Here is a 26,225-nt window from a genome sequence, read left to right as displayed (position 1 = left end):
TTGTTTTAATCTGATATTCTTTCCATTTCTATCCCTGTCTACGACGTAATTGCACACGGGTACCTCCCATCATTGGGTTGCTAAGGAGACAGAGGCTGGTGCTTCCGATTTGCCACCATGACACAGCGGCCCGCGAGAAGCATCTCTTGGCTCGCAGCGCGCTGTAGGTGAACCGCCCTTGACTAAAAGGCCAACAAACCTAAAAGGGGGCGAGAGACCCTTTATTTACTTTTCTCTGACCACTACTGAGGTGAGCATTTCTTTCACCCGCGTAGTTGTTTGTATTTCTTCTGCTGTTCAGGTCCAATAGAAAACTGGTTTTCTATTGGGGGCTTTCGGGTTTTTTCCCCCATTTCCCTTTCGTTACAAACGACCCGCCGCGGCCTCCTCCTGCTCGTCCCCACAGGCCCATTCCACAGCCCGGCGAGGAAAGCCAGGAAAGCGGCACTCGCCGCTCCAACAACCGCGCGCAGTCCGCGGCTCCCGCCCGCCCTCGCGCGCCTCGCAGGCCCAGGGAGACAGCGGCGTCCTCCCCCGCGAACCTCGCGCACGCGCACCACGCTCGCCCCGCGACCCCTCACAAAGGCTGTTCTGAGTCGGAAAAGGACGCACGGCGGCTGGGGCGAATGGCCGCGGACTACACTTCCCGAAGTGCCACGCGAGGTATTATCGGCGGCGATTGGGCCAAACGGCCACGGACTACACTTCCCTACATGCCGCGCGAGGCGCGCCGCCTCCGGGGCAAACGGCCGCGGACTACACTTCCCGACACGCCGCGCGAGGCGCTGCCAGCGGCCGGCCGAAGGCGGGCGGACGCGGGAGCTGCGGACGTGAGGCATGAGCGGCGCCCTCCCCCGGCCCGCGAGCGTCCTGCTGGCTCCCCGAGCGAGGGTCGCGCGGCGCTGGGCCTAGCGGAGGGCATCGGAGGCCTCGGCGTGTGCACGGGCTGCTGCGGCAGCGCCTGGCGCCGGGGAGGGCGGCGGCCGCCATGGAGGTGAGCGGGCCGGAAGACGACCCCTTCCTCTCGCAGCTGCACCAGGTGCAGTGCCCCGTGTGCCAGCAGATGATGCCCGCCGCGCACATCAACTCGCACCTGGACCGCTGTCTGCTGCTCCACCCCGCGGGGCACGCGGAACCCGCGGCCGGGTCGCACCGCGCCGGGGAGCGGGCCAAGGGGCCCTCGCCGCCCGGCGCTAAGAGGCGGCGTCTGTCCGAGAGCTCGGCGCTGAAGCAGCCTGCCACCCCGACGGCAGCCGAGAGCAGCGAGGGCGAAGGCGAGGAGGGCGACGACGGCGGCGAGACCGAGAGCCGCGAGAGCTACGACGCGCCGCCCACGCCCAGCGGCGCCCGCCTCATCCCGGACTTCCCGGTGGCCCGCTCCAGCAGCCCCGGGAGGAAGGGGTCGGGGAAGAGGCCGGCGGCCGCCGCCGCGGCGGGGAGCGCGTCTCCGCGCAGCTGGGACGAGGCGGAGGCGCAGGAGGAGGAGGAGGCTGTGGGCGATGGCGACGGGGACGCTGACGCGGACGCGGACGGCGAGGACGACCCGGGGCACTGGGACGCGGACGCTGCCGAAGCCGCCACCGCCTTTGGGGCCAGTGGCGGGGGCCGCCCGCACCCCCGGGCGCTGGCGGCCGAGGAGATCCGACAGATGCTACAGGGCAAGCCGCTGGCCGACACGATGCGTCCTGACACGCTGCAGGACTACTTCGGGCAGAGCAGGGCCGTGGGCCAGGATACCCTGCTGCGCTCGCTGCTGGAGACCAACGAAATCCCCTCGCTTATCCTGTGGGGGCCGCCGGGCTGCGGCAAGGTGAGTGCAGCCTTGGCCGCGGGGCTTCCGTCGCTCACTCGGCGGTGGATGCAGCTGACGGTCGGAGAGCCGGGTGTGCTGTCCCCCGGAGAAGCCGCCTGACTCTCCTGGATAAGAGGGCCCAGGGGTGCAGACGCAGGCTGGGCTGGGGCAGTGCCTGGTCCACAGGTGGAGTCTGTGATGGGCGTGAAAAGGGTACACACCCCCAGATTCGGAAGGCAGGCTTGCCGGGTTTTCAAAAGGACGATGTCTGTGAATCCATAGTTTTACAAGATATGGACTCTTAGATTTGATCTGCCTTTATCGTTCTCCCCGCCCTCTCCCCAGACTTTGATTTAGTAACCGAATTCGCAAGGAATCAGCGTGTTTAAATTGTAAAGAAACGTGTATATTCCGTTTGTACGTAAAACGGTTTCAGCTTTGAAAAAAAAACGAATTCTGTTGTGCTTCCTTCCCTTTCCTCTAGTTGTTGGTTTAACAGACTGGTATTTATTTATTCTTGAGAATATGTTTATTTAACATTCTTATATTCTTGAGGATATATTTATTTTACTAAATATACTCACATATATTTACAAAACTAACATAAAAACTTTTTCATCTGCAAGTCATTTTCATCCGGTATTTCCGTAACTTTTCTCATAATGCCTTGTACTCTAGAGAAGAAATATCCGTGCATTTTGGTGTCCAGTTCTATGTCCCTTCGTGAGGGGTTAGCACAAGTCCAGACGAGGGCAGTTAGGATATTGTGAGTCTAGAAAGCATGTCATTGGAAAAACACTTGAGAAAAAATGGAGGAGGTGAGCCAGAAAACAGAGAAAGCTAAGAAGTGCTTAAGTACAGGATGCTCTTTTATCCAGAATAAGGGAGAACCAGCATCAGGGAGGGAAAGGGAGAATTCAGGGGTCAAACTGTAGAGAGTTCTTGTAGCTTTGAGATTCAGACTCCTTTGCACACAAGGCTTTTATGATTTTTCTCCTATTTTTCTTTCCAGCTTTATCTCCCACAACTTAACCACACCCCCACACCCCCTTAAACTCCAGTTCCTGGAATGAATTGCCCTTTTTCTGCCTTCTTGTTCGCACTCATGCCTTCCCTTTGGCCAGGAATAAACCAGATCTATCCCAAATAAGATTTTATGATGATGGTGGTCAAATTGTTGACGTCTGTCCCCATGGATTTAGTTGTTAACCCCATTTAAGGGATTGAACAGTATCATTCTTAGTAATTGGGAAGTCTTTACATACGATCATGAGAATGGATAATCAGCTGTTGGTGGCCCCAGACAGCAAGAAGGTCTTTAGGGAGACGAGTGGGTGAGCTCATCCCACCTACCAGATGCCAGGCAAGAGGTTTGGGTGGTTCAGGCTGCTCAGTGAGGTGGGCGTTGGTCATTTGCAAGCCTAGGCATCTGTGACATCCTAACCTGATTCCAAAAGGCAGGCTAGCAGGGATTTGGTAAAGAAGCAGCCACAGAATGGGTGCTCTACAACTTTTAGAAAACAAAAGTGCCACCTTTCCATTCAGGTGCAGATTCGTCCCACTCATTAAACAGTCTTCCGTTTTTCTTTATTCTCATCCTTTAGTGCTAATAACAATAACAACATTCATATTAATAACAGCATATACATATTTGTCGAGCACCCAAGAAGTGCTTTACTTGGGTCTCCTTGGTTTTCTAGTAAGTGCTAATGTGACCCCAGTGCTGCCCTTCATCTCCTACCAGAGTGAACATGCAGAAATGGCCTGCAGCCATCTCAAATGCTGGGTGGATGTCATTGGTCTCAAGGCAGATGCTCCCTCACCCTCCTTTTCTCAGCTGTGCTGAGCTTCCAGTTGTGGTTCTGTGATGAGCTCTGCACCTAGGTCCTTCAGCAGCAGCGCTGTCTTGGCTGGAGGAAGGAGAATTTTCTCTTTGGTGAGAGGTCACAGCTGTCACTCTGCTAAATCAAGACAGCTGCTCTTTACTGGGATTCCAGAGATCTTAATGAGTCCCCCAAAAAGGAATCAAAGGTAGTTAGGGACAGAGGAGAAAAGGTCAGGATTAGCCTAAGGTTTAGCTACTTTCCTGTTTTATTTATAATGTTGGTTTTTGTTTTTTTGTTTGTAAATGTACTGTGGTATTTTTACTTGTATCTGTGCTGCTAAGCATTCTTCAGAGTTCAAGTCGTTTGGCAAATAGTGATGCTGCTTGTAGTAGTTCCCATGGGTGCTGGTCTCTCTGTGTCTTACCAGCTTTTCAAACTCTATCTATGTCATCTTTTCTAGACCACTCTGGCTCACATCATAGCCAACAACAGCAAGAAACATAGCATAAGGTTTGTGACATTGTCTGCAACAAATGCCAAGACAAATGATGTGCGAGATGTCATAAAACAAGCTCAAAATGAAAAGAGCTTTTTCAAAAGGAAAACCGTCCTTTTTATTGATGAGATTCATCGGTTCAATAAATCTCAGCAGGTATATTAACTTCCTTCTACCTTTTAGTCGTTGTGAACATCAAACAGAATATAAAGTATGTGAGATCACTATACAAATGCTAGAGACTTATTATTGTGAGCTTTGTTTACAAAGAAGCATAGGCTTGTCAACCCATCTCCTTCAAGCCTATTTCCCCATACTTAGTGTTTTTTGGTCATAAGAAAATGCTTTCTCTATCTGATAAATGAAATGTTTGGTATATCCCTGAGCTATACATATCAGAAAAGCAGCTTTGAATCAAATTTTCCAGTTTTCAAAGTTTTTAATCTAAATACTAGGAGTCATTGTGAACAGTAAAATAATGATTTTAAGATCATTATTTTAACAGGTTTTTAAAAATTTCTTTAACAGTATTTTTATTTTCAAAATTAATCTGTATTTTCTGTAACTCTAAGCTCTCTTCAAGGTGAGTGTTGGAAGAGCTAATGATTACTGTTTATTTAAATGGCTTTCTGAAATAAAAGGCACAAGCTGTTTTTATAAACAAAGCCACTTTGGGATTTAAAAAAATAGACATTAAAATTTTACCAGGCTAAGATCTGGGAGCTATACTCTAAATAAAAACAAAATAAAGTTTAGGCGTAACTTTTTAGTGTATTTTGTTGCAACTTTTTAATCATACACAGACTGTTTCACAAAACTCTACTAAGCCTTTTTTGAACCTTTTTTAATAAACAGACCCTTTTAAAGTTCTGATGGAATGTTAGCATTCTAGGTGTCATACTGGACCATTGGCTCATCTTAGTATTTTTTTCCCATAAAACAGCATAATGACCAACTTTGTCAGGAATAATACTATGATTGAGTACTTGCAGTGGAATAAGATTCTGAAAGTGTTAATGTTTTTGTGTGTTCTTTCTCGTCTGTAAATAAATAGCTGTTACATACAAGCTATGTGCCAGTTCAGCCTTGGGTAGAAGATGCTTTTCTGAGTAAAGAAATCATTTATGTTGAAACTAAGTTAGAATTCTACTTAAAGCTATTAGTCTACGTAGCAGCAAGAGATCAGGCGTAGACAGTCATTCCAGAAGATGTGTTTTAGACTTAAAAGCAAGAGTCGTACTCCCCCAAATATTGCGTCCATATTCAATGAATATAAGGCTGCTGCTATTCCTGAACTCGAGAGAGAAAAATGAGGAAAAGAAAGGAATGGATAGCCAACTTACATAGGATTCTGCCGGTGGCTGTTGACTGGAATCACTTTTTTCTGTTTTCCTCCCATGATTAGGACACTTTCCTTCCTCACGTGGAATGTGGCACGATCACTCTGATTGGGGCAACCACTGAAAACCCTTCCTTCCAGGTCAACGCTGCTCTTCTGAGCCGCTGTCGAGTGATTGTTCTTGAGAAGCTTCCAGTAGAGGCAATGGTGACTATTTTAATGCGAGCGATCAACTCCCTGGGAATCCACGTCCTAGACTCTAGCCGTCCCACTGACCCTCTGAGCCACAGCAGCAACAGCAGCTCAGAGTAAGTTGACAGTGTGCGGCGTCCCGGGGGCACACACCTCCCCGAGAGTCCTCTGGCAGGGGGCCAGAAAGGGCCGGGCATCAGTGAGGAGAGGGTGGGGACAGAGAAGAAATGTTGGTCTGCCCGTAATGAAAATAAAAGAGGAGGGAAATGTTCGATTATACCTAACAAAGGTATCCCTGCAAACGTTAAGATGCATTTTCTAGCCTCTAATGTGTGTTTCTATAATTCTTCAAGCTTTAACTTTGCTTTGTTGTTTTAGTTCTTGGGTGTTTGCTTTTGTGCTTAGGGTTCTTTGGGAAGCCGCATTGATTACTTGAAAGGCTTTATGTCCCTCATTGATGATTTGAAAGGGTTTATGTCCCTCACTGAATAGAACAAGTAAATAGATACTCCCCAGATTTACCACACAACTCTTTTGAGCATTGTAAACTTGTTTCACTTTCTTTTTAACCTGCAGTTTAGTATTTTGTTAAAAAAAAATCAGGTAAAAATTAATGTAACTTGTAACCTTAAAACTATGCAATCATTTTTACATGCTTGAAACTCAACTTCATGAAAGTAAAGGAATGTTAACTGAAAATGACATTAGAGGCTGCCCCTATCCTTTTGGTGACCTATTTCTGCATGAGGAGTACCACATGAGCTCATTAATGCACCGAGTATGTATCATAGGTAATCAGTCTGATTTCTTGGGTCAGAGGTTTTCCTTTTTTCGTATGAGAGCATGTTCTTCAGATGGTATTTGTTCTTGTGCTGGCTGAAGTACTGCTGGGGGACATAATCTGGTCTGATGAGGGGCTGTTGCCCACCTCCTCCTGCTGTGGACTCTGCAGCTGCTCCCGCCTGCCCTGAGGCCAAGTTCTGGAGCCACTTTTCTGTGAGGATTAAAGTACAAGGCATAGTTTTAGGCTCAGGGTTTAGGTTTCAACAGGCTCTCCCTATGTGTCTGGCCCCATTTGCTCCTGTCTGAGATGGAGGAAGAATTCTGCCGTGTCTCATGAAAGCCTTGCAACATTTGGCCCGTGGACCACTGGGTAGGACAGAGTGGCCTCGTTTTGGAATCCCGTTGTGATGGGGATAGCCATGAGATCTGTGGCCACAAGCAGTGTGTGGAACCTGCTGTTACCAGCCACATGGACTCATACTGAGAAGCCCTTTATGTGGTGGGCATTTGTCAGACCCTAAGGGGGCTGCCAGCTCCTCACATCTAGTACAGGTTTAGTATCCCAAATCTGAAATCCAAAATGCTGCCACATCTAACGCTTTTTGAGCACCTTCATGATACTCAAAGGAAATGCTTATTGGAACACTTCAGATTTCTGGATTTTGGGTTGCTCATTTGGTAAGTATATAATACAAATATTGTAAAATCAAAAAAATATGAAAATCAAACCACTTCTGGTCCCAGGCACTTCAGATGTGGGATACTCAACCTGTGTAGCTTTCCTGTAACAGAAATCTCATCACAGACTCATAGAACCACATGGTAAAGACAAACCGAAGGAAAAGGGGGAAATCCTGACTTGTTTCATGTTTGTGTGTGTGCTTTGTTCTGGGTACTGGTTATTGTAATGTGTCTGCAGCTTAATATTCTGCATGGAGCTACTTGTCTAGGGTGATCGTTATTGATTTCATGTCATCAGTTCATGAAATAGAATATGAAATCAATAATTAATATTGATGACGTGAAGTTAATAATAATCAGTTTACTCAGATGCCCTCAGGTTTTTCGCCTCTCCCTAGTCACTTCCCTGCAAGAATTTAAATGAAATGAGAAAGGCGGCGGCCAAGGAGCTCATCCTTGTGAGAAGAATTGCTGTGTTTTATTATTAAAAATGCTCAGGTGATTTGCAGGCACATTAAAGTTTGAGAAGATCAAGTGAAATAGTTAAGATTTAGTTGTTGAAACTGATATAAAAATGAGCTAGAGATTCTTAATCTGCTAAAATTGCTTTTCAGAGAAAACCTCCCATATCCAGTAAATGATTTACTATTTCCACTACCACTTACTTAGACTTGATCCCAATTATATGTGCCGTCTTGTGTCCCCTGCTTTCCTGGGAAGACTGTGAGGACAGGAGCTTGACCTTGCTCACGTCACCAGCACAGTGCCTGGCGCACATTGTGTGCTTGATGAATGGTTTGGAAATGAATAAATCCTAGCTTTCAATATGAGAAAAGTAGTTTAATATTTTTTGTATTATCCAGCATAAGGGATAATTACCCAGGTATCAGGAGCCTTTTTCTTTAATACTGTTGCCCTTTTCATCAGCAGCAAGCAGAGTAAAATGAAAGAATATTAAGCTTAAATCCATTAATTGGTCTACTTGTTAGCAATTCTAGCAAGAAGTTAAGTTAGGAGATATCATAGGCCACAGAAAGAACTCTTACAAGTGATTTCCAAATACAAGTACCTGCCACCCCATCTGTCATGGATAATGAAGAGTGGATTATGATATCTTTTAGTTGTTTTAGGTAAAATGTTGCTTTCCAATCCCTGTTGACAGCTATATATACATCCTTGTGCATATAAATCAGATTTGGTGATGCTAATCTAGTTGAAAGATAAGATTTTTAACCCCAAATACTGACTTTCTCTCTCCGGGAAGCTATTGGTGTGCATTTGTATTCTTGTGTCATGTTTTGGTGCCCTAGATAGCAACTAGAACATTTACAGAGAAGTCCCAGGCTGTTGAACTGCACGTGAGAGGAGGTGAGCAGGGCACTGGATTTGGAAACTAATCAAGCTGCCGCTTAGCCGTTCTTGATTGCACTTGAGGAATTGTGAGTTGTCACACAGTATACTCATGTAAGTGATAAATTCCCATTAAAGTGAAATAAGTGTTCCTTTTTAAAAAAAAAAAATAGTCCCTCCTATAGTTATTATTCAGTCAAAATTGAAGCTCCTGCATATGCTAGGCATTGGCTGAGGGTTGAAAAGCTTGTTCCTGTGCCTTGACAGGGAACACAGTATGATGAAGGCTAGGGAAGCAGGTCCACTTCCAGTGCCATGCTTATACGCCAAGTATGGTGGGCATAGAGAAGAAGCATTCAGAATATGTGAAATCCAGTATTTCACCTCCTAGCTGAGGGGATGCGGAGTTGAGTTTTGAAGGATAAATGGAATTTAACTGAGTGAAATAGAAATCTCATTGTCTATGCCATAGTTGCTTTGGTTTGTATGGCTAAGCAACAGTGTTCAGGTATTTTGCTCTCCAAAAAATATTTGGGTCACATGGTACTAACAGTGAAGCATGCTATCTGCTCCGGGTTAATTTTGGAAGCCAGGAAAAAAATGTCCATGATTCGTGATACGATGAATGAGCTTGTGCTGCTGAAAATGAAAAAGTAAACTAGCATTTCATCATCCTGCACTACTTGCTGCTTTGAAGGAGTGTAGATTCCTAGGTCATAGAATATATACATATTCAAAAACACTCCTAAAGAATCAATTCTTTGTGAACCAGATAGAGGATACAAGTCTTTGGAGATCAAGACAGTGCAATGAGAAGCCATAACTGCCCTCTGCCTAGCTAGGCTGAGTTCCAAGAGGTGGCTGGAAGACCGAAAGTGGCGTCTGTCCCTGGGTAAGGGCTGTGGCGTAACTGGGTCTGGGGCTTTTCTCTAACCATCTGAAGAGGAGAGCCCCTGACAAACTGGCCCCCATGCGAGGTGGCTGTGGATTCTTTCTTCTTTTTATAAAAGTTTAAATTGTTTTAAGTAATCTTTTCTGCCATTGAATAGAAAGAAAGGTAGTAGAACTCTAGAATACAAGGTCCTGGCCAGAATAAATGGTTGGTATAGAGTAGATTTCAATATTTTTATTTAAAAATGTGTTTTAAGTACAATTAATATAGTGCATTAACATAGCTGTTTTTAATGTAAGGGTGCATTAAAATAATGCCATAAAAGTACCAGCAGCCAGAACCACAGATCTCATGGTCCTTGGATGCATTTCCTGTGGCTGCTGTAACAATTGTCACAAACCGGGGGGCTCAGAACACAGAGCTTTATCCTAACAGTTCTGGAAGCCGGAGACCAGAATCAAGGTATCAGCAAGGCCATGCTCTCATCCAGCATCTGATGGCTCTTGGCATTCCTTGGCTTGTGACCATGTCACTCCAGTCTCTACATCCATCTTCATGTGGTGGCCTTCTCTGTGTCCTTATGTCTTCTCTTTTTCTATGTTTTATAAGGACATTTGTCATTGGATTTAAGGTACACTCTAAATCCAGGATGATTTCATCTTGAGACCCTTAGTTACATCTACAAAGACCCTATTTCTAAATAAAGTCACATTCACAGGTTCCAGGGATTAGGACTTACATCTTTTGAGGTCACTATTCAACCCACTACAGACCCCTACCAAGTAATGTAATTTGGAAAGGCATGTACCTCCATGGGATTAAACAGAAAGATGCCATCATCTGAAATGTACCTTCTCTCTTTGTGGAGAAAGTCAGTTTTGTTTTGCTTTGCTTTCACCCTGGTGTTATGGAAGCGGCAGCATCTGGGATTCTCCCTTGAGTATGTGCAGTTCTGGAGAGTATGCTGTTGCACAGTCTGATGAGGGTGATTCTTCTCACTGTTGATACCAATAGCAGTGCTTGTCCAGTCTCATGACATGGCAGGCACTGCTCTACGCGTTCCACATCTTAGGCTCATTCAGTCCTCAATACAGCTCTGCAAAGTAAGTCTCATTACCTCCCATTTACTAGATGAGGAAACTGAGGCACAAAAAGGTTAAGTAACGCCCAAGACCCACCAGCTTCAATGTGCTGGAACCAGTGTTTAAGGCACGTCTTTCTCCTCACTGACTTCAAGTGCTGCAAGGGGTTGGGGTGCCAGGTTTACAAAGGATGGACCCGCTGCTGGGCTTTTCCATTCTGACTTTTCTCTCTTGGCACTTCTTTGTGTAAGAGCAACTCTGTATCCGTTTGTAATGGATTAGGAACAAACTCCTTCCATCTGTAAAGCAGCAGGAGAGCCTTTTAACCAAATCTGCACATCCGGCTTCCCTGGGATACATTGTAGAAACATACCTTGCCCAGGGTCTGTCCCTGGAGATTGGAGCTCAGTCTATGCTAGGTAAGGTACATATGGCTGTATTTGTGTCTCACTTGATACATATCCCTAGTGGAGAACCTCTACACAGCAGTTATCACCCTGACCATGAAATGTTCCTTTTCCTTAGTGAAAGAGATTTGTGGGGGTTGGTTTGTAATTTAGAGAGGGAGAGTTTAACCAAGCCATGCACATTCTCTCGTTCTACCATGAAATAACAGGTACATTTTTACTTACTACACTCCTCCAACTTACACATCAAGCAATCTAAGTAGTGTCCTCCAAATCCCAGTATTACCCAATGTGTGGAAAACTTCAGGATTTAGGCACCTAGAAGAAGAAAGAAGAGAGCTTCCTATATTCTTTAAGATTAAAGCCCTTCTCGTCAGTTGGAGAGGCTAAGCTCTCTAAGTCTGCTTTTATCTCTAGGTTTTGTTAACTAGAAATAGAATCTTTTCTAATGCATTTATTTTAACCAATTTTATTATGAATAGTGTTTTATTATAACATAATTGACTTCCTATTGTTTATTTCCATGTAGGATGTTATGACATTTTGGGCAGTCTATCCCCAGAATAGATCTCATCTCTTTTTATTGTATTCTACCTTTGGAAGGTTATTTTTAAATTCTGAACATTTTATAAATATATGCTTAAATTTAAAAATAATTGTAAATTCTCTAGACTGGGAACACTCTTTCAAAATAGTTTGTGCAGCAGTTGCTGTTTGCTGAGGGATTTTGCCAATATCAGTGCAACTATCCCTTCATCATTCTTGGCATGAGTTCTCTCATGGGCTCCCCATTCTAAGATCTCAAGGTATTTTAGTATATCCTACCTTGTTCTTCAGAACTTAGTAAATGGGAGTTCAAGATCTATTTGGTGTTTAAGTGGAACCTTTCCTGCTCAGCCTTCTTCACAGTGAGTCTCCATTTTTTAATTTTCTTGTGTGATCCTTGTGAGTGCTGTCAGCAGTTCCTGTATTACTTGGACAGAGTTGCCGACAGTTTGATCTGGGCCTGGAAATTCTTCCTTTTTTTGGACAGGGTTGAAATTTAAAATGTGGATTATGCCCAAGGGGAGGAAGAAGAAGGGAGTGGCGGGAGCTCAGGTAGCTTTCATTGTGGCAGCACCTCCATTCCCCATGACTCCAAACCAGAAGAGTGGAACCACTTGTACTTTGGTCAGGAGTTTAAAAGCCAAAGGAAGACCTTATTTTCCAACCACATAAAATCCATAATCATTGCTAAAGACTGACTCACAGCATACTGTTCGTAAATCTGTGGAGCAGACTGCTAGTCGGCTTCTCTCTTCATTAATGCGGCCTGCCTCCCTCTCTGTATATGAGAATTAATGGAAATGAGGCTGTTTCTACTAGTAAATACCATGGTATATAAGGCTACCCATCTTGTCACTGTCCCAAGAGCACGCCATGCCCGTAAATGCATACAGAAGACAAATTCATGGAGAAGGGATACATACCAAAATACTAACGTCAAGGTAGTCTAGGGGAAGGTGAATTTTCTCCCTTTGTCTATTTTTAAAATTTAATGTAAATTTTTTATAAGTAAATATTGACAGGTCTGAGAAGCTTGCGTTTATTTAATGGTTAAGGATGTCAAACTATACAAAATATGGTCCCAATTTTTGTTTTAAAAGTTAGCCGTAAGGTTGATGGCTGCATGGGTGAGTGTGTCATAAATTCAACAATTGACACAGTAGCTTTCGTTCTCCCGTGAAATAACAGGTACATTTTTATCTCTCGGTGCTGGAAATAAGGATTCTTTTTGTTTTCTCTATACTTTCCATATAATTTATAAGAAGTAAAGGTTTCACTCTGAGATTATGATGAAACTGAAGTTAGTCTGTTTATTGTGCAAATATCGGATGCCTATCATCTATCAGGTCTGGGAATACAAAGAAAGAATAAAATATTCCTGTCCTTGAGGTGCTCAACATGTAGTAGGGATGGAGACATGATGAATGTAACGTAATCAACACACAACCCAACCATGGTGCAGGATATAGGCTGGTTCAGTCTGTTAGGATCCACTGGGGCTCCTGCTTTGACTCCTTTTTCTTCCCTCAATTGTCCTAAAGGCTTTTTGTTGCTAGGCAGCTTTCCAAGGAGAGAGAATCCATTGTTTTTACTAGTTCTGAGGCGGAAATGAGATGCCCAAGCAGCTTCTGTTCTCCCTGCCTGTCTTCCCACACCGGCTGAGTGCAGTAAGGGGCCGAGTGCACCCTTCCCTCTCAGGCATGTCACGTACTGCCACACCCTCTGATACTGGTCCTTCCCCGTACATTTTCTTTAGTGTATGTTCTGTCCGTCATTATCTTCTAAATCATCTTCCGGAAGACTTGCTAACTAACTTCTGGCTGAGAAGTGATCACAGGCTTCGTAGAGTGCCAGCGACACGGCCTTGGTGTGTGTTTTCTGGTGTTCCGGTGAGGCCTGCTGAGAGAATGCCACCATCAGGAGAGAGGAAGATGGGTCTCCGGGCTGCACCAGTGGGTGGGGCCCAGGCAATTGGCACGAGTAAGGAGAGAGTCCTTTGTTGTAAAGCTGGTGCTGGCCAGGTGTCTTAGGTGTGGTGAGAGACCCACAAGGAATAACTGGAAATCAGCTTCGGTAAATGTGGGGGTGAGACGAGGCATCTTTAAGACATTAGGAACAAATCCTTCCATGAATGAAATGCAGATTGGTGTTATCCGGGTTACTCAGTGAGCAGAGTAGTGTCAGTGAGTGGGTGTATGGTGAGGGGTTCTGCATTGATCCAGCAGACAAGCTGGGTCCCCTTTGGAAACCGCCACCCCTCCCCGGTCCAGCCCCCATTGGTGCCTGCACGCTGTTTTCCAGGTAGCTGATTCGGACAGTCCTGATGGACTGACTTACTGTAGATGTTCTCGGCTGAATGTTGATAGTGACATGGTGAACTGTAACTGAAAAATTACTTTGTTGCTGCACAAATCTGCAGCTAGCAGCTCAGCCAGGAATAATATAAGACCCCACTAAGTCATGAAATGTGTTAGATATCTTGTTTAACTCGACTAGGAATAGAAAATTTTACTGAATCAGCCTTCTGATCATAGTTAGATCTTATTTGTGAGGGTCCAAATTTAGAAATGTGGCTGTTAGTTTTAGTCCCGATGTTCGGAGAGAGGCGAGGTGGCTTACCCAGGGTCTCATGGCTATGTACCAGCAGCCTTCTCGTCGCTTCCCGGGCTCATGACCTCTCTGCTACCCTGTGCGGATTTTGCATGATTAGTGCCCACTGTGAGATGACCCACTGCAGCCTCCATAATGCCCCAGGCCAAGATTCCTGAGACCTGCTTCTAGGACCTGCTGTGCTCACAGTAACGAGGGACCCAGTTTGTTGTTTTTAAAATGAAGGAATTGACCTGCGTGATCTGGAGCCCTTCAGAGCTGGTATTCAGATGTAATGCTGTCTGTCCCCTGTGTGGAAAGTGGTCTGAGCACGCCTGTCTCACAGGGATGTGGGCCGCATTTGGAACATGTTTTCCATACACGGTGATGAGGTGCTAGCATTTCTAATAAAGTTTTCGCTGTTCTGTAGGGTAGAACCAGAGAGACCACCTGTCAACAGTGACTTTCCAGGCCAGTCAGTGTCTGTTTCACACAAACCTAGATGTGTGAACCTATGCAGTGAGATACCCTCGACACTCATAAGATACAGGGCAGTAACCTGGTGACTTAGGAGACCCAGCCAGTTCGTAGTCTTGGTGATGTTTAAGCACGTTGACAAAGGTGAGAATAAGAGGCAAATGCCTTGAACTCTTCAGCATCCTTGCCGAGAAGTATGAGTTTCTAAGACATGTGCAGAATAAGAAGTACGCAGCCTGAGTGGGACAGTAACTAACCCTGGTTGTGTTTCAGGCCGGCCATGTTCATAGAGGATAAAGCAGTAGACACCCTGGCTTACCTCAGTGACGGTGACGCCCGAGCTGGGTTGAACGGACTGCAGCTGGCGGTGCTGGCTAGGTTAAGCTCTAGGAAGATGTTCTGTAAGAAGAGTGGGCAATCCTATTCTCCCAGTAGAGTTCTGATCACAGAGAATGACGTGAAGGAGGGCCTACAGCGATCCCACATTTTATACGACCGGGCAGGTAAGTCATTGACCTGTGGAAAGAGTGAGACTGTATGGAAAGAAGTGTGTGCACACATTCTCATTTCCAGAAGCCTGACTTTCAGCTGGGTCCAAAGCATTCCAGTGATTCTCAGGTGGATCTCCATGTTGGTATTAAGCCTTCCACACAGGGCTGACCTTTCCAAAGAGAGGCATGAAGCAGAGGCTGCCCTGTTGAGAATCTAGAGGAGTTTTGGGGTTGGAAATGGCAGGCTGCACATTCACCTTAGAAGGTAGTTGGCTATTCCCCACCTTGTAGAATACAATCACTTTTGAAAGCCTGTGCCTTCACTTGACAGTGAATATGTTTTGTGATGATTTACAGTGGCAGTAAATAAAAAGAGGGCTTTTGCCATAATGACGTACTAGTTTGAATTGAGAATTAAAATGCTTTATTTCTAGAGTCGATACTAAAAAATAAATTGTCATGGATCTTGAAGTTTTTATTTTATGTAGTAGCTTTTTCAAAAATTTAATTTTGCTGTGTGCACTTAATCTGTTTGTGTAGAACTGCATTTACAGATAGCAGATTTGATACCAGCTCTTATTAAATCTGTGACCTGCCAATATTAAATGTCATTAGCACAGCACGTTTGCATCTTTTTATAAAAGAAGTGGGAGGTGAAGATAACATACTGTAGATGAGCAAACTGCTGCTGCTTGAGCATTTGTGGGACTTTGGATGGAGTCATATTGCAGTAACTGTGGAATATAATTTCCACATTTTTAAAGGCTGTGCCAGAAAAGGAAGCTGATAATTGAATGTTCCAGATCTCACGTAGGCTGTGCCACGTGACAGTGGAGAGTCCTTACTGGTTAGAGAAGGGGTGGAGGGGCTTAAGAATGACTTTGGTTCCAGGCACTGCCTCTTTGTGGGTGAGCACACCCACTGCATGACCTTGGGGGGCTGACCAAAGCTTTCTGGCTTTAGCGTGCCTCAGCTGATGGCAGCTCGGGGCTGTTCATTAGTGCTAAGGACACACTGGCAAGTTGAACAGACAATCCTGTCTACATTGTGGCGTGAGTGTGCCCGCAGCGGGGCCTTCTCACATGGCTGGCTCTCCCCTGTGCTCTGGAGCACGATGGGAATGCTTGCAAAGTCTGGAAAGCAACGCGTTCTAGGTGTAGAGCCCTGCTTAACTTTTGGCCAAACAGAAAAATTGTAGATATGAACCAGATAAAAGATTTTAAGACATTAAAAAATCTCACCATGCCAGGATCTCCATGGTTTCTCAGGTGCAGCCGCAGCGGTCTCTCTCCCTTGTTGTAGGTGTCCCAAAGGGTTTGCCTTGTTTTGATTGGAACGACTAGGACTGTTCTTCGACATTTTATCAGACTGTCAGTTGAGATCTGTATAACATGGCCTTCACTAACACTCAGCCATCGAGTATTTTATAGGTATATTCATTTTTGACATTCTCAAAATAACTTTATGGAGATAGCTATTAATATTACCCCCATTTTAAGATAACAAAACTTGCCTGCGTTCACAAAGCAAGCAGTGAAACTGACCCTTAAATCCAGGTCTGACTGGTCCCCAAGACTGTCCTTCCCCCCATCCGCGTTTGCCTCCCACCAGCCTTGCCATGCTGTTACTGATCTCACCCATTAGAGCACGTACACACAGGGCGGATCTTGGAGGGGTTCAGTCCTAGGAATCCCACTTCTGGAGCCCCACGTTGCAGAACGCGGCACAGTGGGGATCACTTTGTCTGTAGCTCGGAGCTGGGGGGCGGTGGAGGCTGCCTCGTGCCACAGCCTTAAGAACCCCACATCCTACACATCTTCCTAGTATGAGCTCACACACCCCACCCCAGTGCAGCATGTCTGCCCCACAGTAGATCCGCAGACGTGTAAATATCATTCGGATCCTGGAGAAAGCTGCTTTTCCAGGCTTTGCTCTATAAATAGGGGTGGTGGAAGCATTGCCCTGGAAACCTGTTAGCTTATACTCTTGGGCCTTTTTATAACTTGAGTGAGACAAAGACCCACCCCCGGAGTTGTTATTATTTTTTTATATGTCACCTAGTACATAGTTACCCACTAGTAGGATCCAGTGATGTTTCTGCATCAAAGTGAAGGAATTTCTAAATGAGAGCAAACTCTTTGCCATGCATTGACGTCAGGGTTCTATATAAATCGGTGAAGTTCAGGTTATAAAGCAGTATGTAATCAAAGCAAACATGGAAGGTGGCATAGAATAATACTAGTATCTTTCACTGTTGCAAAAGAATCTTTCTACAGTGCCTGCTCTGTGCCAGGCGTGTGTTATTTAATACAGCCCTGTGAGGTAAGTGATCTCGTTGTTCCCATTTTACAGATGAGAAACCTGAGGCACAGTGAGGATCAGGAACTTGCCCATGGCCCATGAGCTTGGGGGTCCAGCCCAGGCTGCCTGGTCCCGGAGGCTGTGCTCTTGTCCGTTACACTGGTGGTACTGGTACTGCCCTGACATTGACAACGTGGGAAAAGATGACTCACCTGTGTGGGGGAGTTTAAATTTGACATAAAGTGGCCCGGGTCGTTTCTTCCGGCCCCCGTGCCCGTGAGTTTAGCCAGGCCTGTTATCTGCTACCCTCTTCCCCGCCTTCCTCCACCCTGCGAAGGAGCAGAGCGTAGCCAGAGTGCCTGGGCCAGCAGGATGAGGGAGTGGGCCAGAAGCATGCAGATTTCATCCAGGACACCCTCTCTGCCAGTGTCCATAGCACTCTGACTGCACCAGGAGTCCTGCACAGGAGACACTCAGTTCATCCTCAGAAATCCAGTAGCTGGACTGACCCGTCCATCTGCCCTGGTTCTCAGAAACCAGAATCACTTGGGCTGAACCGTAGGTCCTGCAGGTCTTTCCCCTGTGGGCGGCCAGCATCTTCTGCTTGCTCTCTTCTCCACCTGAAGACCAGCTGTCATCTTACCAGCGAGCTCAGCTGCCAGGATTTGACTGGCGCCAGTCGTATTGTGGACGTGGGCTTATGCTGAGCACAGACCAGGTGCTCCTCTGGGAGGAGTGAGACTCACAGGAACACCATCCTGTGCTTTCTCCTGAGGAGGGCGCCCCCTCCTTGAACTTACCTAAGGGACAATGGCCAGAGAATAGTGAAATGTGTGCAGGTGCCACTGCTTAGTTCCTGAGAACTGTTTAGCTGTCACTTTTGCCCTTAAATATGCCTTTTTTTTAAAGCACATTTCACTGATTTCGTGTGAATCTAGGGTAAAAGTGGGATAAGACCAGGCAGTGAGAGAGTGGACTTCCATACTTTCAGGGCGGGAGCTGGCAGTCCATGTGTCTGTCGATCCTTCTGGGACCCCGCCACACAGGTGTCCCCACAGCAAGGCTGGCAGAAGGAGGTTTAAATGACCACAGGCTTTGGATATCAGAAAGGCAGCTGGAAATGACACTGAGGAACAGATGGGCTATAACAGCTGCCCTTGCCACTTGGCTCTATATCCTCCTGGCTCCGACCAGGCCCACCGTTGATTTTCCTCCGGTAGATGGTAGGCCACGGGATGGAGCCAGAACGTGAGACTTGCCCTCCCTCCACTCTTGTCTCTGGCAAATCCACCGGCTGGGAGGACCACCTTTCCCAGTGAACGTCCCCTCCCCCCGCCTCTGTGCCTGTGTGTGCAGGTCCATGTGGGCAGCCACAGGTGTCTGCTGCAGCAGCCTCTTCCGCTGAATAGACCTGGGTTACTGAACAGGCTCCCCGGCCCCACAGAGAACAGCGCTGGGGCATGTCCTGGGATTAAGCCCGAGCAGCCGGTCCACCCCACTCAGCACAGTTAAGGCGCTGCCCAAACCTCTCCTCGGCTTTCTCGGGGCCTTTATTAGCTCAGGCTTCCTGGAAGTCAGCCAGCGGGGGTGCAGATGGCTTGGGCGCCCCTCCTGTGAGCTCTGTGTGAGTGGTGCTTTTTGTGATGTCAGGTGAGGAGCATTACAACTGCATCTCCGCCCTGCACAAGTCCATGCGGGGCTCCGACCAGAACGCCTCCCTCTACTGGCTGGCTCGCATGCTGGAGGGAGGGGAGGACCCGCTCTACGTGGCGCGGAGGCTCGTCAGGTTTGCCAGCGAGGACATAGGTGAGTGTGACTGGAGGGTCCCAGAGCCCTGTGTCCGTGAGGGTGGGGAAATGGCTGACAGTTACCTCGTGGCGTCGTCAGGCGTGGCTGGGCGGGGTGGGTAGGGGCGGGAAGAATGTCTCGGGGCTGTGTGAGACCGGCAGGAGAAGACGGGCAGAGGTAAGACTATGCCTGAGCTCAGTCGTTTATTTCTTGGTGTATGTGCTTTTGAATGTTTGTGTTCATAAAGTCACCATTTTCTGTTTCCTGTTCGGGAATGTTTTTACTAACATGAGTGGCTATTCAGAGTATTGCAATAAGATGAGCCGCTTTTAAATTTGCTTTGAAGTCGGGTGTTCAAGGTTTTCTTTGGGCAGCTCCCGAGGTAGAAATGGAAGACTCTGGACACTATGTGAAGAAGATCAGGAAAGTCTCCTCTTCTTTGGTCTTAGGGGATGTTTTGTTTTTAGTGTTTCCATCCTGGCGAATGTCTCCATAGCCTTCACTTCTTGTGTTTGTTGTACAGAGACTCATGTTTTTCTAGATGTAGAGTTTTTATCCACACGGCAACAGTTCTTAACACCGCACAGTAACCACTCACTAAACATTTCTTGCATAAGTTCATGTGATCAGAGACTCGAGGTAAGTCAGTCCGTGTTGCTACATGGGATTGTTTGGGTCACCAAGTGTACAAGCAGTGGTGGTCTGTGGTCGCCTGCACTTAGGCCGGGAGGACAGTGTGTGTCATGACTGAAGCTCTCCTTTGTCTGTGTGTGGCAGGTCTGGCAGACCCGTCTGCATTAACACAAGCGGTTGCTGCCTACCAAGGCTGTCACTTCATAGGCATGCCCGAATGTGAGGTAAAGTAATCAGCTCAGTTCTTGCAGATCACTTCCTTTCTCTCTTACGCTCTGTCCCTTTGTAGATTTGAATAAATGTCCCTCCTTCACCATTGATGTATTGGGCCCACTGAGTATGCTGCTTGGCTTTTGAATTCCAATTGTAGACTCTTAGACTCCTAGAGAGGGAAGCCTTCTGTGTCAGCGAGGTCATGTTTCAGACTGTCCTCAGGATTCCGGGGTTCAGAGCACATGCTCCACATTTTCCAGGGAGCGGAAATGTTAAAGGAGCTGAACGGGAAGCCTCTGCAAGTTTGCCCCCAGAGCAGCTTCATATTCATCTCTGTTATATACATTGGGGGCTTAAGAAAAGTTTAATTTAGTAAAAAGTCCTTCTGTTAAAAAGAAATGAAAACCACTCACCTGTTTTGCCTCTCACCTCATGGGAGTTTCTTCTCTCTGTGGTGGGCGGTTGTCCAGACTGTAGGCTCAAAAGGGGGCTAATGAAGGCATGTGGGGATCTTCTCAGAACTACCTAGAGCTGTGTCAGGAGGGGCTCTGCAGAACGGAAGCTCGGCATCTTGCCAGTAAAATGTGTCCTCTGTGTCATTTAGGTGCTTCTCTCTGTGATAGGTGGTTATCCAGACTGTAGGCACAAAAGGGGCTAATGAAAGCGTGTGGGGATCTTCTGAGAAGTACCTAGAGCTGTGCCAGGAGGGGCTCTGCAGAATGGAAGCTCGGCATCTTGCTAGTAAAATGTGTCCTCTGTGTCATTAGGTGCTTCTGGCCCAGTGTGTGGTCTACTTTGCCAGAGCTCCAAAGTCCATTGAGGTGTACAGCGCCTACAACAACGTCAAAGCCTGCCTGAGGAACCACCAGGGGCCCCTGCCCCCCGTGCCCCTGCACCTGAGGAACGCGCCCACGAGGCTGATGAAGGATTTGGGCTATGGCAAAGGCTATAAGTACAACCCCATGTACAGCGAGCCTGTGGATCAGGAGTACCTGCCTGAAGAGTTGAGGGGAGTCGATTTCTTCAAGCAGAGGAGGTGCTGACTCCTCAGGCCGTGACAGCAGAAGGATGTTGCTTTTTTTAAGAGAGGGCCAGAAAGAAAGAAACTGGATTGCAAAGTTGGTTGCCTGGTGGAAGTTAGAACAGACCAACATTTCGTGCCAGAAATTTAAGAGTCTCATAGGTGGAGGCACAGTTATTTCAACTAAATGTGTAACTTTGAAATTGTGTTCGTTTGCACTTGGTGCAGCGGTTATGCTTATGAAAATATCTGGCAGCTTTGTGCAATGAATTAATGTTATAAGGAATTATCTATTTTGTCATAGTATTTAAGTCATAATGTCATTTCAGAATTCAGTTCTGTAGGATTTTTTTTTCTTTAAAAAATGTATATTCTGGGTAGTTTTAATTGGTAAAAGAAAATGTAATTGTGATTTAATACTGCATAGTGTTTTGGGTATTTTTTTTATATGCAAAGGTCTTATGAGCCAATAAAACTATTTCAAAGTACTCTTGGATTCTGTCATGGTTTTCCTGCCTGGATGCTGGGTACCAGCACTGTCACCATTGCATTTGGGCGGTGGATACTGGGAAGGAGAAATCACCCTAGGTAGGAAGCGTGGGGAGCTTAGTTGAGAAGTCAGCGTTATCTTGTTGAAAGTTAACTCTGATTTCTTTAAAGGAATACATAAAAGAATTCTTCTTTAAATGGCTTGTAGAAGACTCCAGTAGTCCCATGCCCATTCCTCCCCACTTGCCCCGGTTTCTTCTTGCAGCTCCGTATTTCTAAACAGTCATTTTTCTTTTACTTTTTGTGTGTCCTGAACACAAAATACGCCACTCCCCGCTCAGCTGAGCGTTACTTGTCCCTACTGCCACTTCCTCTCCCTCTCCTTAGTCGCATGTTGTGCATATTCCTACAAGGGTGGCCCCTTCAGGTAGTCGGTTCTCCTCCCACCGTTGTGCGGTCCCTCCTGGGGTCCTCCTGCCTTGTCTGGGAGGCTCCCTGCTGTCGGCCTGGTCGGTTCTCCTCCCGCTGTTGTGCGATCCCTCCGGGAGTCCTCCTGCCTTGTCTGGAAGGCTGCTGGCTGTTGGCCTGGTGGGTTCTCCTCCCGCCGTTGTGCAGTCCCTCCTAGGGTCCTCCTGCCTTGTCTGGAAGGCTGCCGGCTGTTGGCCTGGGACGTCCTCTGCCTTTATTCTGAGTGAGATTCCCATTTTCTGGATGCTCCATCCTGCCTTCTTGGTTTATTCCACTCTTTCAGTGCCGCCCAGCCTCTAGTAGTTGTACCAGGCTGGAGGGACTACATGGCAGAGGCTTGGCCCCGACTGGCTTCCCTCGTTCTGTCTGGAGTGGTTGCACCGTAGTGTGCAGCTGCCAACCCCGGAATCTCCCTTCGTCATCACCCCGGAGCTTTGCTTTACCTCTCCCTGCACCCCGTCTGATGACAGGACTGACTGCGCTCTCTGGCACAGGTGGCCTGTACCCTCTAGTAGCTTCATGGAGCAGGGATGTGTGGAGGAAAAATATTTTTAGACCTCGAGAGACTCAAAATGCTTTTATTCTACCTTCAGACACGTCTGAGAGTTTGGCTAGGAATAAATTGCAGGTAAGAAATTACCATCGTTTTACACTTACCCACATTGCTGTCAAGTTTGAAGGCATCCTGATGTGTGTGGTCTTTGGTTTGTAACCTCTGTCAGCTTGTAGACTCTGTCCTTGCTCCCTGTGTTTTAAAAGTCTGCACTGGGCACTTGGTGGGCCTTTCAACCTGGAAATTCCTGTCTTTCAGTTCTCAGGAAGTTTCTTTTTTTATTCAATAAATTTATTTGTTTATGAAAGACCAGCTCTTGCTCTTTTGCCCAGGCTGGAGTGCAGTGACGCGGTCTCGGCTCACTGCAACCTCCACCTCCCAGGTTCAAGCGATTCTCCTGCCTCAGCCTCCCAAGTAGTTGGGACTACAGGCGCCTAACACCACACAAGGCTAATTTTTGTATTTTAAGTAGAGACAGGGTTTCGCCACGTTGGTCAGGCTGGTCTCAAACTCCTGACCTCAGGTGATCCACCCACCTCAGCCTCCCAAAGTGCTGGAATTACAAGCGTGAGCCACCGCGCCAGGCCTCAATAAATATTGAGTGCCTGTTTTGTGCTAAGCATTCTTGTTGATGTTGGAGACACATCATGAGCAGAAGAGACCAAAATTGTGTTCTTGAAGCCTATGGTATGAAAAATATTATGTTAATATGCCAAGTAGTGATAAGTGCTAGACTAAGGAGAAAATGAATGAAAGATTGGATATGGAAAGGGTAGGGAGGTATGGGTGCAGTTTTAGTAGAGTGGCCAAGGTGGATCTCACCAAAGAAAGTGTTTGAGCCAAGACTTCAAGGAAGTGAATGTGACTTTCAGACACCCGGGAAAAGATCATTCCAGGCAGAGGGAAAGGCAAGTGCAAAGGGCCTGAGGGAGGGAGCACGGCTGGGTGGGTTCAGTGTCTAGCAAGGAGCCCAGTCTAGCCGGAGGGGAGGAAACAGTGGTAGAAGCCGAGGCCGAGGATCATGGAGCTTCAGATAAGGTGGGACCTTTTAGGTCTTGGTAAGGACTTTGACTTTTACTCAGGGTTTCCCCCAAAGGAGTGTCGTGATGAGACTTTGATGTTGTAGGGATCCCTTGCCACAGTGTTGAGACTAGACGGTAGGTAGGGCCAGGCTCATCTTTTCTGTCAGGTAGGTCAAGGCATGGCTCCCTGCGTTCTGAGTGCCAGGTAGGGAATAGACGAAAGTCGTCATTCATCAATCAGTGTGTGCCTATCACTTTGATCTTCTGACTGAAATGGTGCCCAAGCCCCTGGCTCTGTCTGGGGCCCGCTGGTTCAGAGATCTTCCCATGGCCTGGAGTAGAAGAGGGTGTCTGGGGACCCATCTTCCTCTTCCCTACCTGCTGCCACCTTCCAAGCCTCTGAGATGTTTGCCACATTGATGCCTTGGCATTCCCCTTTGGACTTGCCAGGTCAGTTGTCATTTGCCCGTCACGTTTCCACCTCCAGCATCATGTTGCCATTATTTCCCTTGTTCTCCTCACTTTTAAGGATTGATGGCTTTTAAGGATTCCTTTATTGTATTTTTGGTGGAGGCTTAGGAGGAAATAAAATTACACATGTGTCCAATCCATTATCTTTACTAGTATTTCATTAAGAAATGTATAGCCCAGTTTTTTCTTAATTTTGATTTTTGTTTGTTTTTTTTTTTAGATGGAGTCTTGTGCTCTTTTTCCCAGGCTGGAGTGCAATGGCGTGATCTTGGCTCACTGCAACCGTCGCCTCCCGGGTTCAGGCACTTCTCCTGCCTCAGCCTCCTGAGTAGCTAGGACTACAGGCACACACCACCATGCCTGGCTAATTTTTTTGTATTTTAGTAAAGACAAGGTTTTACCGTCTTGCCCAGGCTGGTCTCGAACTCCTGACCTCAGGCATTACGCCCGCCTCGGCCTCCCAAAGTGCTAGGATTATAGGCGCGAGCCGCCATGCCTGGCCAATTTTGATTCTTTAAAAATAACATTTTTACAGGCTGATCATGGTGACTCAAGCCTGTAATCCCAGCACTTTGGGAGGCTGAGGCGGGTGGATCATGAGGTCAGGAGATCAAGACCATCCTGGCTAACACAGTGAAACCCCATCTCCACTAAAAATACAAAAAATTAGCCGGGTGTGGCGGCGGGCACCTGTAGTCCCAGCTACTCAGGAGGCTGAGGCAGGAGAATGGCATGAACCCAGGAGGCGGAGCTTGCAGTGAGCTGAGATCCAGCCACTGCACTCCAGCCTGGGCGACAGAGCGAGACTCCGTTTCAAAAAAAAAAAAAAAAAAAAACACACATTTTTGTTGGGGGATGGAGTTACTTCCAGATAAGAAGTGTGCTTGTGATGTAACCAGAGGTGACGTTAACTCCTAAACAAGCTTTTCAATTGTGACTCGCTCCTGCCAGTTTCCTGAGGGACGGATCCCAGTGGTGGTCAAGGCACAGGTGTGAATGTATGCCAGGAGAATATATGAGCATCGTAACTCAAGCCAACAAAGAAATGATGAGAGCTCTTTGAGATCCGTCATCCTGTTAGACATGTGGCCCTGAACACACAGCATGTAACACGCACGCGGGGCCTGTGCTGGAGCGTGTGGTGCTGGGCAGAGCCTGCAGCACGTTTCTTGCTGTATCCAGCAGCGGGGCGCTGAGCAGCCAACTTTCTGTAACCGTAAAATCAAGCTTGAAAGTTTGGAAATGCTTGTCTTTTGGTTTCAAGGAATCTTATTATGTGAAAGCAGATTTTTAACGTTTTGTAAAGCAGATATTCCCTGCCTGAATACCTAGCACATACCACAGTGAGCACGACTGTGAAAGTACACCATTAGCCGAACCCTGGGAAAAACTAATGCGGTGAGCCAGAGTTTCCGGTGAGGGAGGCCCATCTCTGGCCTGTTTACAGTAGAATTCAACAATTGGGAAGGGGCAGCCCTTCCATATGATGCCGTTTAAATATCACAAGTTATGGGCCAGGTGCGGTGTCACACACGTGTAATCCCAACACTTTGGGAGGCTGAGGCGGGCAGGTCACTTAAGGTCAGGAGTTTGAGACCAGCCTGGGCGACATGGTGAAGCCCCATCTCTATATAAAAATTGGCTAGGCGTGGTGGCGCACACCTGTAATCTCAGCCACTCAGGAGCCTGAGGCAGGAGAATCGCTTGAACCTGGGAGGTGGAGGTTGCAGTGAGCCGAGATTGTGCCACTGCACTCCAGGCTAGGCGACAGAGTGAGACACTCCATCTTAAAAAATAATAATAAGTAAATAAATAAATATCACAAATTATGTTCTGATTCTGAAAAAGCAATATAACCACCAAACACAATTTATTCCTTATGCTCCCAGTGTATTTTGTAGTTTTGTTCACCCTCATACAGCCAAACCCGAATTTAATAACAGTAAGAATAGTGACTTGCAGAGATTTGTTCCAGTTGTTACAAGAATGGTTGTTAACTCATCTTTTCCAGATACAAGTCTTCAAACCGACAATGTTATCAATTAATTCCAAATGACAGAACCCGCCTTTTCATACTGATGTTATATGAGAAAGGATGAATTTCCTGTACTTTCATGTAAATGCCATGGATATCTTACTTTTTTATGAATTAACCTTTGTGTAGCGACTACAGTTTGAAAGCACCGCTACACGTTCATAGGTGCGATTCCAGGCAGTTTGAGCCCACGGAGGCATTTATAACTTAAGCAGAAACCAAGCAGAAGGAAATATTTTTAATAGAGTTAACAAATCTTCATAAAAAGCAATCATTTAAAACTAAATG

At 46.7% G+C, this 26,225-nt stretch overlaps 1 protein-coding gene across 1 annotated transcript; it reads left to right on the top strand.

The window, feature by feature from the left end:
- Positions 1–784: 784 nt before the first annotated feature.
- On the top strand, positions 785–21,387 carry WRNIP1 (WRN helicase interacting protein 1). The gene is made up of 7 exons (XM_001090684.5): positions 785–1,810; positions 4,079–4,270; positions 5,520–5,761; positions 14,726–14,955; positions 18,895–19,050; positions 19,810–19,889; positions 20,646–21,387. Exons 1-7 carry the CDS (start codon positions 989–991, stop codon positions 20,919–20,921), a joined length of 1,998 nt encoding a protein of 665 aa, XP_001090684.2. The 5' UTR covers positions 785–988; the 3' UTR covers positions 20,922–21,387.
- Positions 21,388–26,225: the final 4,838 nt, after the last annotated feature.

The sequence above is a fragment of the Macaca mulatta genome, chromosome 4, assembly GCF_049350105.2.
Source record: "Macaca mulatta isolate MMU2019108-1 chromosome 4, T2T-MMU8v2.0, whole genome shotgun sequence".
In the NCBI taxonomy this organism is placed as follows: domain Eukaryota; kingdom Metazoa; phylum Chordata; class Mammalia; order Primates; family Cercopithecidae; genus Macaca; species Macaca mulatta.
The sequence above is the reverse complement of the archived record's forward strand: the minus strand, read 5'-3'. Positions and strand labels throughout refer to the sequence as shown.

Bases quoted from the DNA above. Each gene is read 5' to 3' on its own strand.
- WRNIP1 (XM_001090684.5), top strand. From the start codon at position 989: ATGGAGGTGAGCGGGCCGGAAGACGACCCCTTCCTCTCGCAGCTGCAC. The intron at 4,271-5,519 runs GTATATTAACTT...TCCCATGATTAG, and splicing joins GGTTCAATAAATCTCAGCAG to GACACTTTCCTTCCTCACGT. The intron at 5,762-14,725 runs GTAAGTTGACAG...GTTGTGTTTCAG, and splicing joins AGCAGCAACAGCAGCTCAGA to GCCGGCCATGTTCATAGAGG.